General features: G+C 39.9%; 1 protein-coding gene across 2 annotated transcripts in view; it reads right to left on the bottom strand.

Annotated features, from left to right (window-relative positions):
- LOC122266459 (uncharacterized) overlaps positions 1-12500 on the bottom strand; it is a 67520-nt gene that overhangs the window by 171 nt on the left and 54849 nt on the right. Inside the window, exons 3-9 of one of the 2 annotated variants that reach the window (XR_006224406.2) lie at positions 6451-8921; positions 5649-5958; positions 4760-4946; positions 4141-4406; positions 3555-3709; positions 2466-3197; positions 1-2428 (exon numbers count right to left, since the gene is read on the bottom strand). The exon at positions 1-2428 is cut by the window's left edge and continues 171 nt beyond it. Coding sequence is in view for 1 of the 2 variants with exons in the window: in XM_043036229.2 (XP_042892163.2) it covers positions 3039-3197; positions 3555-3709; positions 4141-4406; positions 4760-4946; positions 5649-5958; positions 6451-8921 (3548 nt within the window). In the remaining variant the exon portion in view is untranslated. Of the gene's footprint in view, positions 3198-3554; positions 3710-4140; positions 4407-4759; positions 4947-5648; positions 5959-6450; positions 8922-12500 lie in introns of both variants that reach the window. The other variant, XM_043036229.2, reaches the window with a different exon arrangement.

The raw sequence follows: 12500 nt of genomic DNA, 5'->3' as shown, positions 1-12500 counted from the left end.
AGAAAAATCAAAACAAAATGGAAAAAGACGAAAAAACAATTGTCTTTGTTTCCTTTGAATGTCTAAGTTTCAAAGAACAATAATAAATGTATTTGTTTTCGTATGTCTTTGCCTTGATGTTTCTGGGTTCTTATCATATACAGTTACTATCTCCAACAGAGATAAAATACTTCATAAACAATCATATTGTGATCACGACATATTTGTTATTGTGAATTAGGTGAAACAGAGAGAAAGAATTTGAGTGAAAGTAAAAAAAAAAATATTTGGAAATACATGGACAGTTATAATAACAGCAAAATGATGATAATTTTGATGATAGTAATGATAATAACAAGTTATAATAATGATGATAAATAATGATAATAATAAGATTAATAATAACAATAATAATGATAATCTTCTTCATCATAACATCAGTAATGATAATGATGATGAAGATAATGATAATGACGATAACAATGTTAATAATAATAACAAAAATATTAGTGATGAAAAAAAATAATGATAATCATAACAATGATAAAACAATGAAAGCAGGAACAACAATAACAACAACAACAACGCAAACAAATATCAAAAACAATGATTCGAAAAATCTGTTCCTAGTCAACCTAACGATAAAAATCACTTCCCAATATCAGTTGCAATTTACGACACTCAATACGTTAATAATTCTGAATGGAAAAAAATGAGCTTTTTCTTAGCTTGAATATTTGGTAGTATCTAAAAAGATAATTTGAGGATGACACTTTAATTATCCTCTTAATAATGTGACATTTTCTTCTCACTCAATTCCAAAAAACAAACAAACAAACAAACAAAAAAAACCACCAATAATGAACAATGATGTTGAAAATAAACAAGAATCAAAATTTCCATGATTAATTTGTCGTAAATTTAAAATATTTTTACTCTGGAATGACGTAACAAACTGTATCCTTTTTTTAAAACTCTGGAATGAAGGAATATCGTGTATTTCTTTACTATAGAATGGCATAATATCTTGTATCTTATTTAAGCTGGAATGATATAATACTCTATATCTCTTTTTCTACTCTGAAATGAAGCATATCTTTTTGCAATATTTTTTAATTTGTTTTTACTCTGGAAAGAAGTGATTTCCTGCATCTAATTCTTGTTTACTCTAGAATGACGTAATAAGCTGCATCTTTTGTTTATACTCTGGAATGAAATAATATTCTGCATTGTATTCTACTATGGAATGACGTGATATTCTGTATCTTTGGCTATACATTGGAAATAATCACAGACGTTGGTGCGCATATAGGCCTATGATAACAAGAGAAAAGCGACAATGCAATCTAGAACGCCTTCAAATTTTCCTTTTGCATATCATCAAAATGTCCATAGTTTTCTTTTCCAATATATACATGATGCTTAAGATATAAGGAAATATTGCACTAAAACGCTGATGTTTATGAAAAATAAATAATATTGATTTAAGTTATTTTACAGGAATCTCATTTAATTTCACAAAATTCATACAACATCGATTAAAAAAAGTAAATTATAAAAATATGGAATCGCAGTTTTCTTTACTTCTGTATAATAAATGATTTATATTCATAACAATTTCCAAAAAAATAGAACAACTAAATATCAAAAGCGTCCATTTCTGTTACTACAAATTTATAAATCTATATAAAACTGTTAATATTAATCTATCATCGCTCTTCATTTATCTATTAATTTACGAATCTATCTGAATCCCCTAGCATTATATTATCCTTTGCATTTCTAATATCATTTTATCATTTCTGGAAAATAGGTAATTCCTACTTGACAAGAATATATAAAAAATGAAGGTGTTTTCTTTCCAAACCATTATGATCATCCATTACGTTTCGTGTGAAACCGGGACGTGAAAAAATCGTTGTTATTTTGGCGAAACGCTTTACAGTTACTCTTGAGATAGATGATAATACATATATATCAAATATAAATATATACACATTACAGTAGCGGATGAAGTGTTTATTACATTATCACATAACAGTATATCAGAAAGTGTTTTGGTGTATTTCATATCGTCAAAATAATCAACTGTACGATGAAATATATAAATCATATCTTTGTTATTCATCAACATTAACTTCTTCATTAACAATACCAAGAAAAATATCAATCTTTTCTAAGACAACTTTTGACAAAACCACAGGGAAACGAGAACACGTCCAGCTGAAATCTCTCCAATAAATAACGGCTCAAATAAATATATAAATAAATAAATAAATAAATAGAAATCTAATACATAAAACCGACGTCCGATAATGCCAAAGACGACCAAACGTGTAGCCATGAAGTCCCCCCGAAGGCACAAATTCTGTCAGTACATGAGGTTGGGGTCGTCCGTCATGAGGTCTTGGTTCAGCGGTCGAAAAAAGTCATGGAAATCTTCGCTTTCCTCGGTTTCGACTCCGTGTTGTTGAGACTTTCAGAACATCGGGCTTCGTCTGTGGGTGTGGATGAACTGGTACTATGATACCAGCTGGTTTCCATTGTAGATTTGTTGTCGCTTGATATTCTTCAGCTCATAATATGGCCTTATCACACCATGTGTTTCTTTTTTCCATTTCTCTGCTTTCTTTCTGCATATCTCATGGGCTGTGATTCTTAGTAACAAGTGACACTTTTTTGGAAGCACGAAACGTCTTGAATAATAAACACTGCAAGTCGTATGGCTGAGACAACAAGGATAGATTATATCACATGTAAAACAGCTCGTTCCAAAATTCCATTGTTCTAATGAAGTTTTATATAAAAAAAAACACACCTTCATTATGGTCATCAGTCACTCTAGTCTGGAACTAGCCCCTGTAATACACACAAACACACACAGGACACCACGTGCACGAAAACGCAGACAAACGAGACTCATCATCAGGAAAAGGAAGTAAACATATCTACAAAATTAAACAAAGCGCGTATTGAAGAAGTTTTTCCTCTCTCACTGTCTTCGGGTGCTGTACACGCAATCACACACAATTTCACTGGAGCGCTCTCTCATGTTCACACTAATTGATGATGCTCTCGATCCATGGCCTGTAGTAGGTCATCTTCATGTAGACGCCGGGCAGGTTAGGATACGCACACTTGATCCCGTGAGACACTGTGCCGGCGAGGATCCACCGTCCATCCTCTCCTTGAACAGACAGAGGGCCGCCGCTGTCACCCTGGGGAGAGATCGCTTATTTTAAAACCGGGTCTTTGCAACCAGGTGCGTGTTTGCACATGGCCGTAAATTGTCATTTGAGGGGGAAATGCGTATTTTGAGGAAAATTTGGGAATCGGAAAAAAGTGACAAATAATAACGTCATTTGATCATTGTTTTTATGATTGAGGGAATAGTATTATGGCATTCCCTAAAAAATGTGAAGGAAAACCAGGAAATATATTAAATGTGCAGGAATAATTTAAGATATGTTCGTGAATATATTTTGTGTTTGAACATTTTCTTTCATGTTCCGACATACTCACAACGTCGAAAAAAAGGTAAAAACTCCCGGACTTTTCATCCTTCATGCACTAACCTCACACGAGTCCTTCTTTCCCTCCTTATATCCTGCGCAGAAGAACTCGGGTTTGATGTTCTTGATGTGACCCGCCTCCAGGAACCATTTCTGGCAATCATTATTCTTGATAATTGGCACTGCTACTTCGTTAAGCTGCGTTGGAACTGGTCCTCCTGGAATGGGTGTGACGCACAGTTAGTGACGCGGATATATTTGCACACTTAATCTCCTCTTGCATGAGTTGCAGACATGTAGGACAGACGTGTTAATGATGAGTATGATGATCGAGGTCAAGGATGATCAATTATGACGTAATGGTTCTCGTTTCTTAGTACAAGTTGAACAGGTTTTATTTGTAATTCCAAATTAAAAATGTAATGAATCTGTTTCTCGAATGTAACAATTTCTACGTGTTATTCCTTATCTAGAAAAAAAAAATCAATTTGTTCCTCTATAATAAACATCTATTATTCCAAGCTAACAATTTCTGTGTGTTATTCCAAGCTAAAAGATAAAATCCACTCGTCATTCCAAGCTAAACCATTCCCGTCTTTCATTCCAAGGCACTAACCCCGAATCGCACGACCGACCCGACCCTACTTACCGTACGACAGCCTGCCCCAGCCTGTAACGAAGCCGACCTTCCCCGTGAAATTCTCCTCCCCCTGCGGCATGCAGATGGGGACGATGTGTTCGTCGAAGGTCACGGGTCTCTCCATCTCCAGTAAAGCCAGGTCGTTGTCGAAGGTCTTAGCCACGTAGCCCCTGTGGACGACCACCCGCTTCACGTTTCTCTGGACGGTCTTTTTGGGCTCGTAGTCGTCCGACAGATCGAACTCACCCAGGACGACTATGAGAGAGGCTAGGAAACTGTGGGGAAGGTGGAGGGGCTGATGAGTATGGGCTAAGACGCTTTCTTTGTGTTATTTAATAAATAGATCCTCTAATCCCCGTTTTTATACTTTAATCCCTTAGATTAATCATGCTCAGATGAAGACGCCCGTGAAATATATCTTTAATTCAAAGAAAACTAAAAAAAATTATCGCAATGTCTTCAAAATATCACATTGTATACTTTGATCTCTAGATTTTAAAAAATACAACCCCTTATTTCCCTTCTATCTGAATTAGAATCAATAGAGATGCTTATTGGTTTCTTTCAGCGACAGGGTTAATCATATATAAAAAAAAAACAAAAACAAAAAAAAAACGGGCAAACTCACCCAGGCTGACAATGAGCAGCCGTCAGCACGTATTTCCTGTTGAGCAGAACGCCGCCACACTTATTCTTGGTGAAGATACCGAGCCACGTAGACTCCTTGATGAGCGCTTGCCACGGCCACTCGGCGAAGTCCGCTCGCTCGCCGTTCACGATTCTCGCTTCGCGGGCGAGGGGACGAACGCCGCACGCTGAGGGGGGGGAGGGGGAGAAAGGGAGAGGGGGTGTTAGGGTGGTGGAAGGTGGATGGCAGCAGAGTGGGTGGAGTTATTGAGGAAGATAAGTAATTAGGTGGAACGGATGGCAAAACAGAAAGTGGAGTCATTGAGGAGGATAAGTAAATAGGTGGAAGTGGTTCAAGGGTTCAAGGTGGGTGTTAAAGGTGCGGGAGAGGGAGGTGGAAGTGGAGGAGGTGGAGAATAGGAATGAGAATGAGATGGAAGAGGGCGAGTGGTGAAAGAGGTGGAGGAGGTGTAAGAGGAGGAGGAGGTTGAGGTGAGAATGTAGGAGGAGGTGGGAGTGAAGGAAAGGTGGAGGTGTTGGTGGAAGAGGAGGGAGTGGAGGAGGAGGAGGAGGAGCAGGAGGAGGTGGGAGTGGAAGAGGAGGAGGAGGAGGAGGAGGAAAAAGAAGAAGAAGAAGGAATAAAGCAATGAAGAAGTAGAGAAAGGGGAGGAAGAAGAAAAAACAGGAGGAATAGAATTAAGTAATAAAAGAAGATAATGAAGTAAGGGAGAAAGACAGCGAACATAAAAACACACGAAGGAGATAAGAAAATACAAAAAGAAAAAAAGAAAATCAAAGAAAATGAAAAAAAGAGGATCTTTTCCTCCAAAAACAAAATATTACACAGAATATCAAAATACAGAATCCACTAAACAGTGATTAAAACTTACTGGTTTTGTAATCCCAAACCCGCGTGGTTGTAGTGGGTTGTGTGGTCGTGGTAGTCGTCGTTGTAGTGGTAGTAGTGGTCGTCGTAGTCGTCGTGGTAGTTGTCGTGGTACTCGGCGTAGTTGGGAACGACGGTAATATAATCCGGTTGGTTGTTGGCTTCGTTGGTCGTTCGGTTGTCGTTGTGGTGGGTCGTTTGGTTGTCTTGGGTCGAGTCGTGGGTTTCGGGGTGGTTGTTGTCGTCGTTGTCTTCTTGGGCGGCAGAGGGAACAGAATTTCTTCTCCGGGGACGAAGTTGGTCAGGTTGAACAGCTGTGAGAGTCAACAAGGGGAATTATTTGACGCGTTCGGGATAATCTTTTGTTTTGATCATTGCGTTTTTGTTTTTGTTTTGTTTTTTGGATTCATATCGAGAATTAATGGTAATACCATTTTTTGTTTTCTTAGAATTGAAGGACATGCGAAGCAATTTAAATTCTAAGATACCGATTTTGCATTACTTTATGATGAGAAACAACATGAAAAACGGGCACCGAAGAATTAGACAAAATTTGGAATAAAATGATATGCACTAAAGGAATTACGAAAAAAGTCCCACAATAAAGCAAAATACGTGACAAAAAAGAGAAAATCCTAAGGAAAAGTATTAGATTAGAGTTAAGTACTAGAAAATCACACAAGATACCCAAAGAAAATAATCAATCATTGAAAAAATAACACAAAATACTTATGAAAAACAAGTAACAAGTATTATAAAAAGTACATAGTATAAAAAAACGGGCCAGACACGAAGGCCTTCCTCACCTGAGCCAAGAGATCGAGGTCGATGGGCGGCGAGGTCTCCGTGGTCGTCATGGGGTCTTCAGGAGGGGAAGAGTTGATGAAATCGACGATGAACTGGTCTATGGGCGAGATCGGTTCCTCCGTCGTGGGATCCGTCGTGGTCTTGGGGGGCTTGGAGGTCGGTCTTCTAGTAGTGGGTCTTCTGGTGGGGGGTTTCCTGGTCGATGGTCTTCTGCTGGGAGGTTTTCTTGTGGGTTTCTTGGTCGTCGGTCTCGTGGTTGTGGTTGTGGTGGTTGGGCGTCGTCTTTTGGTTGTGGTTGTTGTTGTTGGGCGTCGTGTTTTGGTTGTGGTTGCTTCTGTCGTTCTTTCCGTTGTCGTTTTTGTGGTTGTCTCGGGTTTGGTCGTGGTTGCGGTTTCGACTTGGGAGGTAGACGACAGAGTCACTTCGTTCGCGAGGGTCGTGCTCTGCTGGGGGGCGTCCGTGAGAGTGTTGACCGACGGATCCTCGTACTTGATCGTGCCAATGGAATAGGTGGACGACGCCCACGGGGTTGTCGTGGTGACGTCGGCGGTGGTCTGATTCTGGGCGCCGTGGAGGAGGTCTCCCGTGATGTGCTGGAGGATGTCTCCGGGAATAATCGCCGGCTGGAGGGGAATGTCAGAGTCGAGGATAGGATCCCCGTCTTCCGAAGTCACGGAATCGGAGGGCGAGCTGTCTGTGCTCGTGGCTTGCGGAGGCGTCCGCGTGGTTGTCCAGATGAGCAGAGGTTCGTCGGTCGTGGTGGGCTTTCGAGTGGGTCTCGGCCTCGGTCTCGTCGGCCGTGTGGTAGTCCAGAAAGCGAGTGGGTCTTCGAGATCCGGTATTCCCTCTTCTGAGGCTGGCGTCTTCTCGCTACTGGACGGTGGATTGCTTGGAGTAACAGATGCAACAGATCCGGGGACATCAGATTGAGTCTCCATCTCATCCGCTGTTGGCTTTGACGCTGGCTCGGGCTTCGCGGCTGGCGTGTTGGATTCCACTTGGGAAATGACTGATGTTGGAGGCTTTGCATCTAGGATGGAAGGCTGAGGAGAAAGAGTCCAGATTAGCATGGGCTCTGTGGTCGATTCTGTTGTCTGTGGGGTTAAAAGAGGAATGGATTCTGTTGATTGCATTATTTCAGGAGCAACTGTGGGCTGTTCTGGAGGCTTGTCTGTTGTAAGGGTGCCTACTTCCGCCTCGTCTGTCGTTGTCTGTGAGAGGACATAGATAGTCTGCGCTGACACATCAACTGCAGGTGGTGTTGCTTCATCTTCCCAGAAGAGTAGTGGGTCAGACGTCGATGTCTTCTGTCCGTGGCTTGGGCGCACATACGGCCTATGAGATGTCGGCTTCGGTTCGAAGTACAGTTCGTCTGAAGAAGAAGGCATCAGGCCGGGATTCTCTGTATTGTCCTCACCATCAATCAGAGAATCAGTGACATCAAAGTTAACGATTTCGTGCGTAGCAAACCCGTCTTGTCCGTCAGGCAGGGTCATTACAATAACTTGCTCGGTGTGTTCCTCCATGTCCGCACTCGGCCCTTCGCTGGTCGGGGCCGCACTCTCCACGATGGTGAAGGTAATCACACCTCCCTCAGCGAGGACGTCTGGTATTCCCGTCTCAACATCGGAGTGGAACTTCGATGACGGTTCCGTTGCTGGCGGAGTAGTATCGGGCAGAGGCTCAGACGTCAGAGGAGTACCCTGGTCATCTACCGAAGACTCCATCTGATTACTTACTTCATCCGCCTCTGTGGCATCTGTGGATTTCACTGTGCTTTCCTCGACGTCCGGAGAATCGCCTCCATTTGACGAGTCGTCCATCGCTACCAGAGTGCCTTCGTCTTCGGTGTTGGTGGACGGTGTCGTTGGTCCAGCGACGTTTGGATCTTCAGTACTGTCTGGCTCTTGAACGTCTTCGTTCTTTGCACTCGTAGTTTCTTCCTGAATTTCAGTGGATGTCTGAGCGGGTCCCTCATTCTCACTTGCATTACTAGTCTGATCGTCTTCGGTATCGTCTGACTCTGGTACTCGAACATTAACAATGCCAGGAACAATAATCTCTGTTGTTGTAGAAGTGCTCTGGGTAACAGCGTCACCTGCAGCCCCTGTATTGGGAGAAGCAGCCTCGCCACCCATCACTGCTCCCTCCGTCACACTATCCAACCCCGTCCCCGTGAGATCCACCTCCGCGGGTACCTCTGGTATCACTGGCTTCTCCTCTTCTTCCTCCTTCTGTCCATTTCCTGCTCCGTTTTCATCAATTCCTTGCTGGCCAACAGGTGCCTCCGTGGGCAAAGTGGCTCCCTCGGGCAGGCTACAGCAGGCGCCGAAGAGGAACCCATCAATACAAGTCCCAACGACGTGACCGCCACGCTGATAGCACTCGAAGTTGAACATGCACACCCCTGGTTCTCCGTCAGATGAAGCGCATTGGCGCGGCTCGATCTGGAGGCGCCGGTGACCAGGTCCTGCAAAAGGCGAGATAGATTTAGCATCGATTCAAGGAAAAAGATTCAAACAATTGAAATAATTAAAAATTGTGTTGATGGACTGAATTGTATATTGATGTAAATTGGAATGTTAGAAACTCGGATTTTTCTACTGAAGTTTGGGTTTGCAATCTATGTCGGATTATATCATGGAGTATAATGAGGATTTTAACAAAAATACGAGATAATTGGGTAGATCTCCCTTAGATGTTAATAGTGGCTTTCGATTACATTAACTGAATTAGAATTAGAGAGAGGAAGTTAAAGAATGAATGTTAAATGATGAGAAAGAGAAGAGAGAGAGAGAGAGGAGAGAAAGAAAGAGATAGTTAGATATATAGATAGAGAGACTAAGACAAAAACACAAAAAAAGTCGAGGGAAAGAAATAAAAGACAACCGACCAGACGGACAAGAAGCGCCCCCCCCCCCCCCCAAGCTACACCGCAACAGCAGAACACGTGAAGGCGGCCGTGCGCATCGACACACAGGCCTAGTCAGCAACACGACATCATTTCCCAAGGAACGTCAGGACTCGATAACCTGAAGTCATGCCGAACAAGACGGAATTACGGAGTGAGTCGCGCTGTGCAGTCACCAGGAAAGGAAATGGACCCAAGAGTTTGGGGGAGAAAGAGTGGGGATGAGAGGAAAGGTAGGGAAGAGATGGGAAGAGAGAGATAGATAGATAGATGGAGAGAGAGAGATTGTGAGAGAAAGATTGGGGATGAGATGAAAGGTGGAGAAAAGAGACAGAGAGATAGAGAGAGAGAAAGAGAGAAAGAGAGAGAGATTGATAGATAAAGAAAGAGAACGAAAGAGAAAAGATTAACACAACACATCAAAAGGTAAAAAAACAGCAACTAAAAAGAAACAAAAAACAACAGACGAGCAAAGAAAGAGAAAAAAAGCAGGCACACGACTCTCTCTCCCTCCGGCATTCATTGCAATGCATTACTCACGAAAATCAATCTTCGCTTGCTTTCTAACTTGCGAATAATTCATTTTTGCGGGCAATAAAAAAATTATCTATCTATATGCTTTCTTCGGTTGCAAATCAATAAACTATATTTACATCTTTTAAGGTAAATAGTTCTATTTAACATTTCCTCTAAGTTAATCCAAAATGCTCGTCTCTGTTTTGTAAATCTTCAAGTTCATCTTATGTCTTCGGGGTCTCTGATTACTCCTTAACCGCACATTTCTTGCAATAAAAAAACTTCACATTTAATAAAGCATCTAACTACAGAAGACAATACTGAAAAAATATATAATTTTGATATCATAAGATGCTTAGAAGATAATAATCTCATAATCTTACTTTTAACCATTACTCTATTGGTGCTACACCATATACCCCCCTCTCCGAAGCATATATATATATATATAAATATATATATATATATATATATATATATATATATATATATATATATATATATATGTATGTATGTATGTATGAAAATATTTCTCTGCTCTTTTCTTTTCTTTTTTCACTAGCAGTTATCATTCTCATCTCTTATCATGGTTGTTGTTATTCTATTATTATCATTAGGATTATCTATTACTATCTTTATCATCATAAGCAGTGTTACTGTTATTATAATTATTATTACAACTTTTATTAAAATCACCATCATCATTATCATCATTAAATCATTATAATGATGATTATCATTACTATTATCATTAACTCATTATCATACGATTACTAACACGTATCATTGATTATAATCAATGTCATTATTGTAATAAGCAATAATGATCGTCATCATAATTCGATTGTTTGTGGTGGGCGAGGATGCTTTCCCGCGACCTGCTTTCCAGCGGCACGAAACCTTTGAGACGCCTTAATTTCGGCACAATGCTTTCATGTTTCCTGCAAGCATCCGTAGACGAGGCCCATGGGGAAAAACGTCCGAGGTTCAATCTGTGACTTCCCCTTTCTCTGTCTGTCTGTATGTTTCGTATTTCTAATACCAATAGTAAAACAGCAATAACAGTAATGGAAATAAGAGCCTTTATAGCCATTCTATAACTCATCGTACAACTTCTCATCTCCATTTCCTTTCTCAGCTCACACACACACACACACAAATATACGTACACACACATACACACACACACACAAACATACGCACACACACACACACAACACACAACACACTGACGCTCCACAAACACACACTTACATTAACATACACACATACGCACACACACACATACACAACCCTGCAATCATTCCGCGCTGATAACGTAAACTATGAACAAGTACACTTTTTAACTGGTGATTTGAGTGCTCAATGTAGCGTGCTAGATTTTGTAGATGTCTTCTGAGGACTATTTTTTTCTCTCTCCTTCCTTCCCTTCCTTTCTTTCTCCCCTTCTCTTTTCTCACTCTTCCATTCACCATCAACAGAAAGACCCAAACATTAAGATGAATTATAACAAAGTTGATCACTTACATTGCTGAAGTCAATATATATATATATATATATATATATATATATATATATATATATAGAGAGAGAGAGAGAGAGAGAGAGAGAGAAAGAGAGGGAGAGAGACAGAGAGAGAGAGAAAGAACACAAGTTAATGGTGAAAAATCTAAAACCTTGGTTGCCATAGAAATTGCAATTCCATTTCACTATTTTTTCATGTATTTTTTCGTACGGCGAAAATATCTCATAATATATATATATATATAATATATATATATATATATATATACATATATATATATAAATATGTGTGTGTATATATATATGTACATATATATGTTTATATATATATACATATATATATATATATATATATATATATATATATATATATATATATATATATATATATATATATATATATATATGTGTGTGTGTCTGTGTGTGTGTGTTTGTATATATATATATATATATATATATATATATATATATATATATATATATATGAGAGAGAGAGAGATAAAATTGTTCGTTCATATTCGAACACAAACTATTTTTTTTTGCAATTTGCCATCTCTAATGTTCTGAATGCCATAATCTAGACCAATCACATAATCACCATCACCATAATCATCACTATATCCATCATTTGCTACCATTACCATCTCTCATCTCTCGTGGACACGAGAGCCATTTCTAACCTTAATAATCATCATTTCCCACGGTTTCAATCTTCACTTTTTAGATCTGTCATCATTTCTCATTATTGCCCACACTATCATCATCATCATTACCATTCCCTCCGCTATTCTCTCATCATTATTCTCATATGATTTCTTAGTGCTACCATCATCACTTTTCGTCATCACTTCGCAGGTTCCAAATGATCATCATTTTGCATCATGCTTATCATCACTCTCACCGTCATCACACTTTTCCCCTCACCACCATTAAAGTCAAAACTAGTTTCCCCTCACCATTATTAACCTCTGTTATGGTTCAAATCATAGCCATTCTTCCTTTGCTACCATTATCCTCATAACCACTTTCCCCTCATCATCACCATTACCCCCTCCCCCTCCTCATCCCCCCATCCCCTACCACCACAGCCTGCGATTT

Source organism: Penaeus japonicus, unplaced genomic scaffold (assembly GCF_977035675.1).
Source record: "Penaeus japonicus unplaced genomic scaffold, GWHDUDI00000001_assembly GWHDUDI00000037, whole genome shotgun sequence".
Taxonomy (NCBI): domain Eukaryota; kingdom Metazoa; phylum Arthropoda; class Malacostraca; order Decapoda; family Penaeidae; genus Penaeus; species Penaeus japonicus.
Note: the sequence above shows the minus strand (reverse complement) of the source record. Positions and strands in the feature narration are given on the sequence as shown.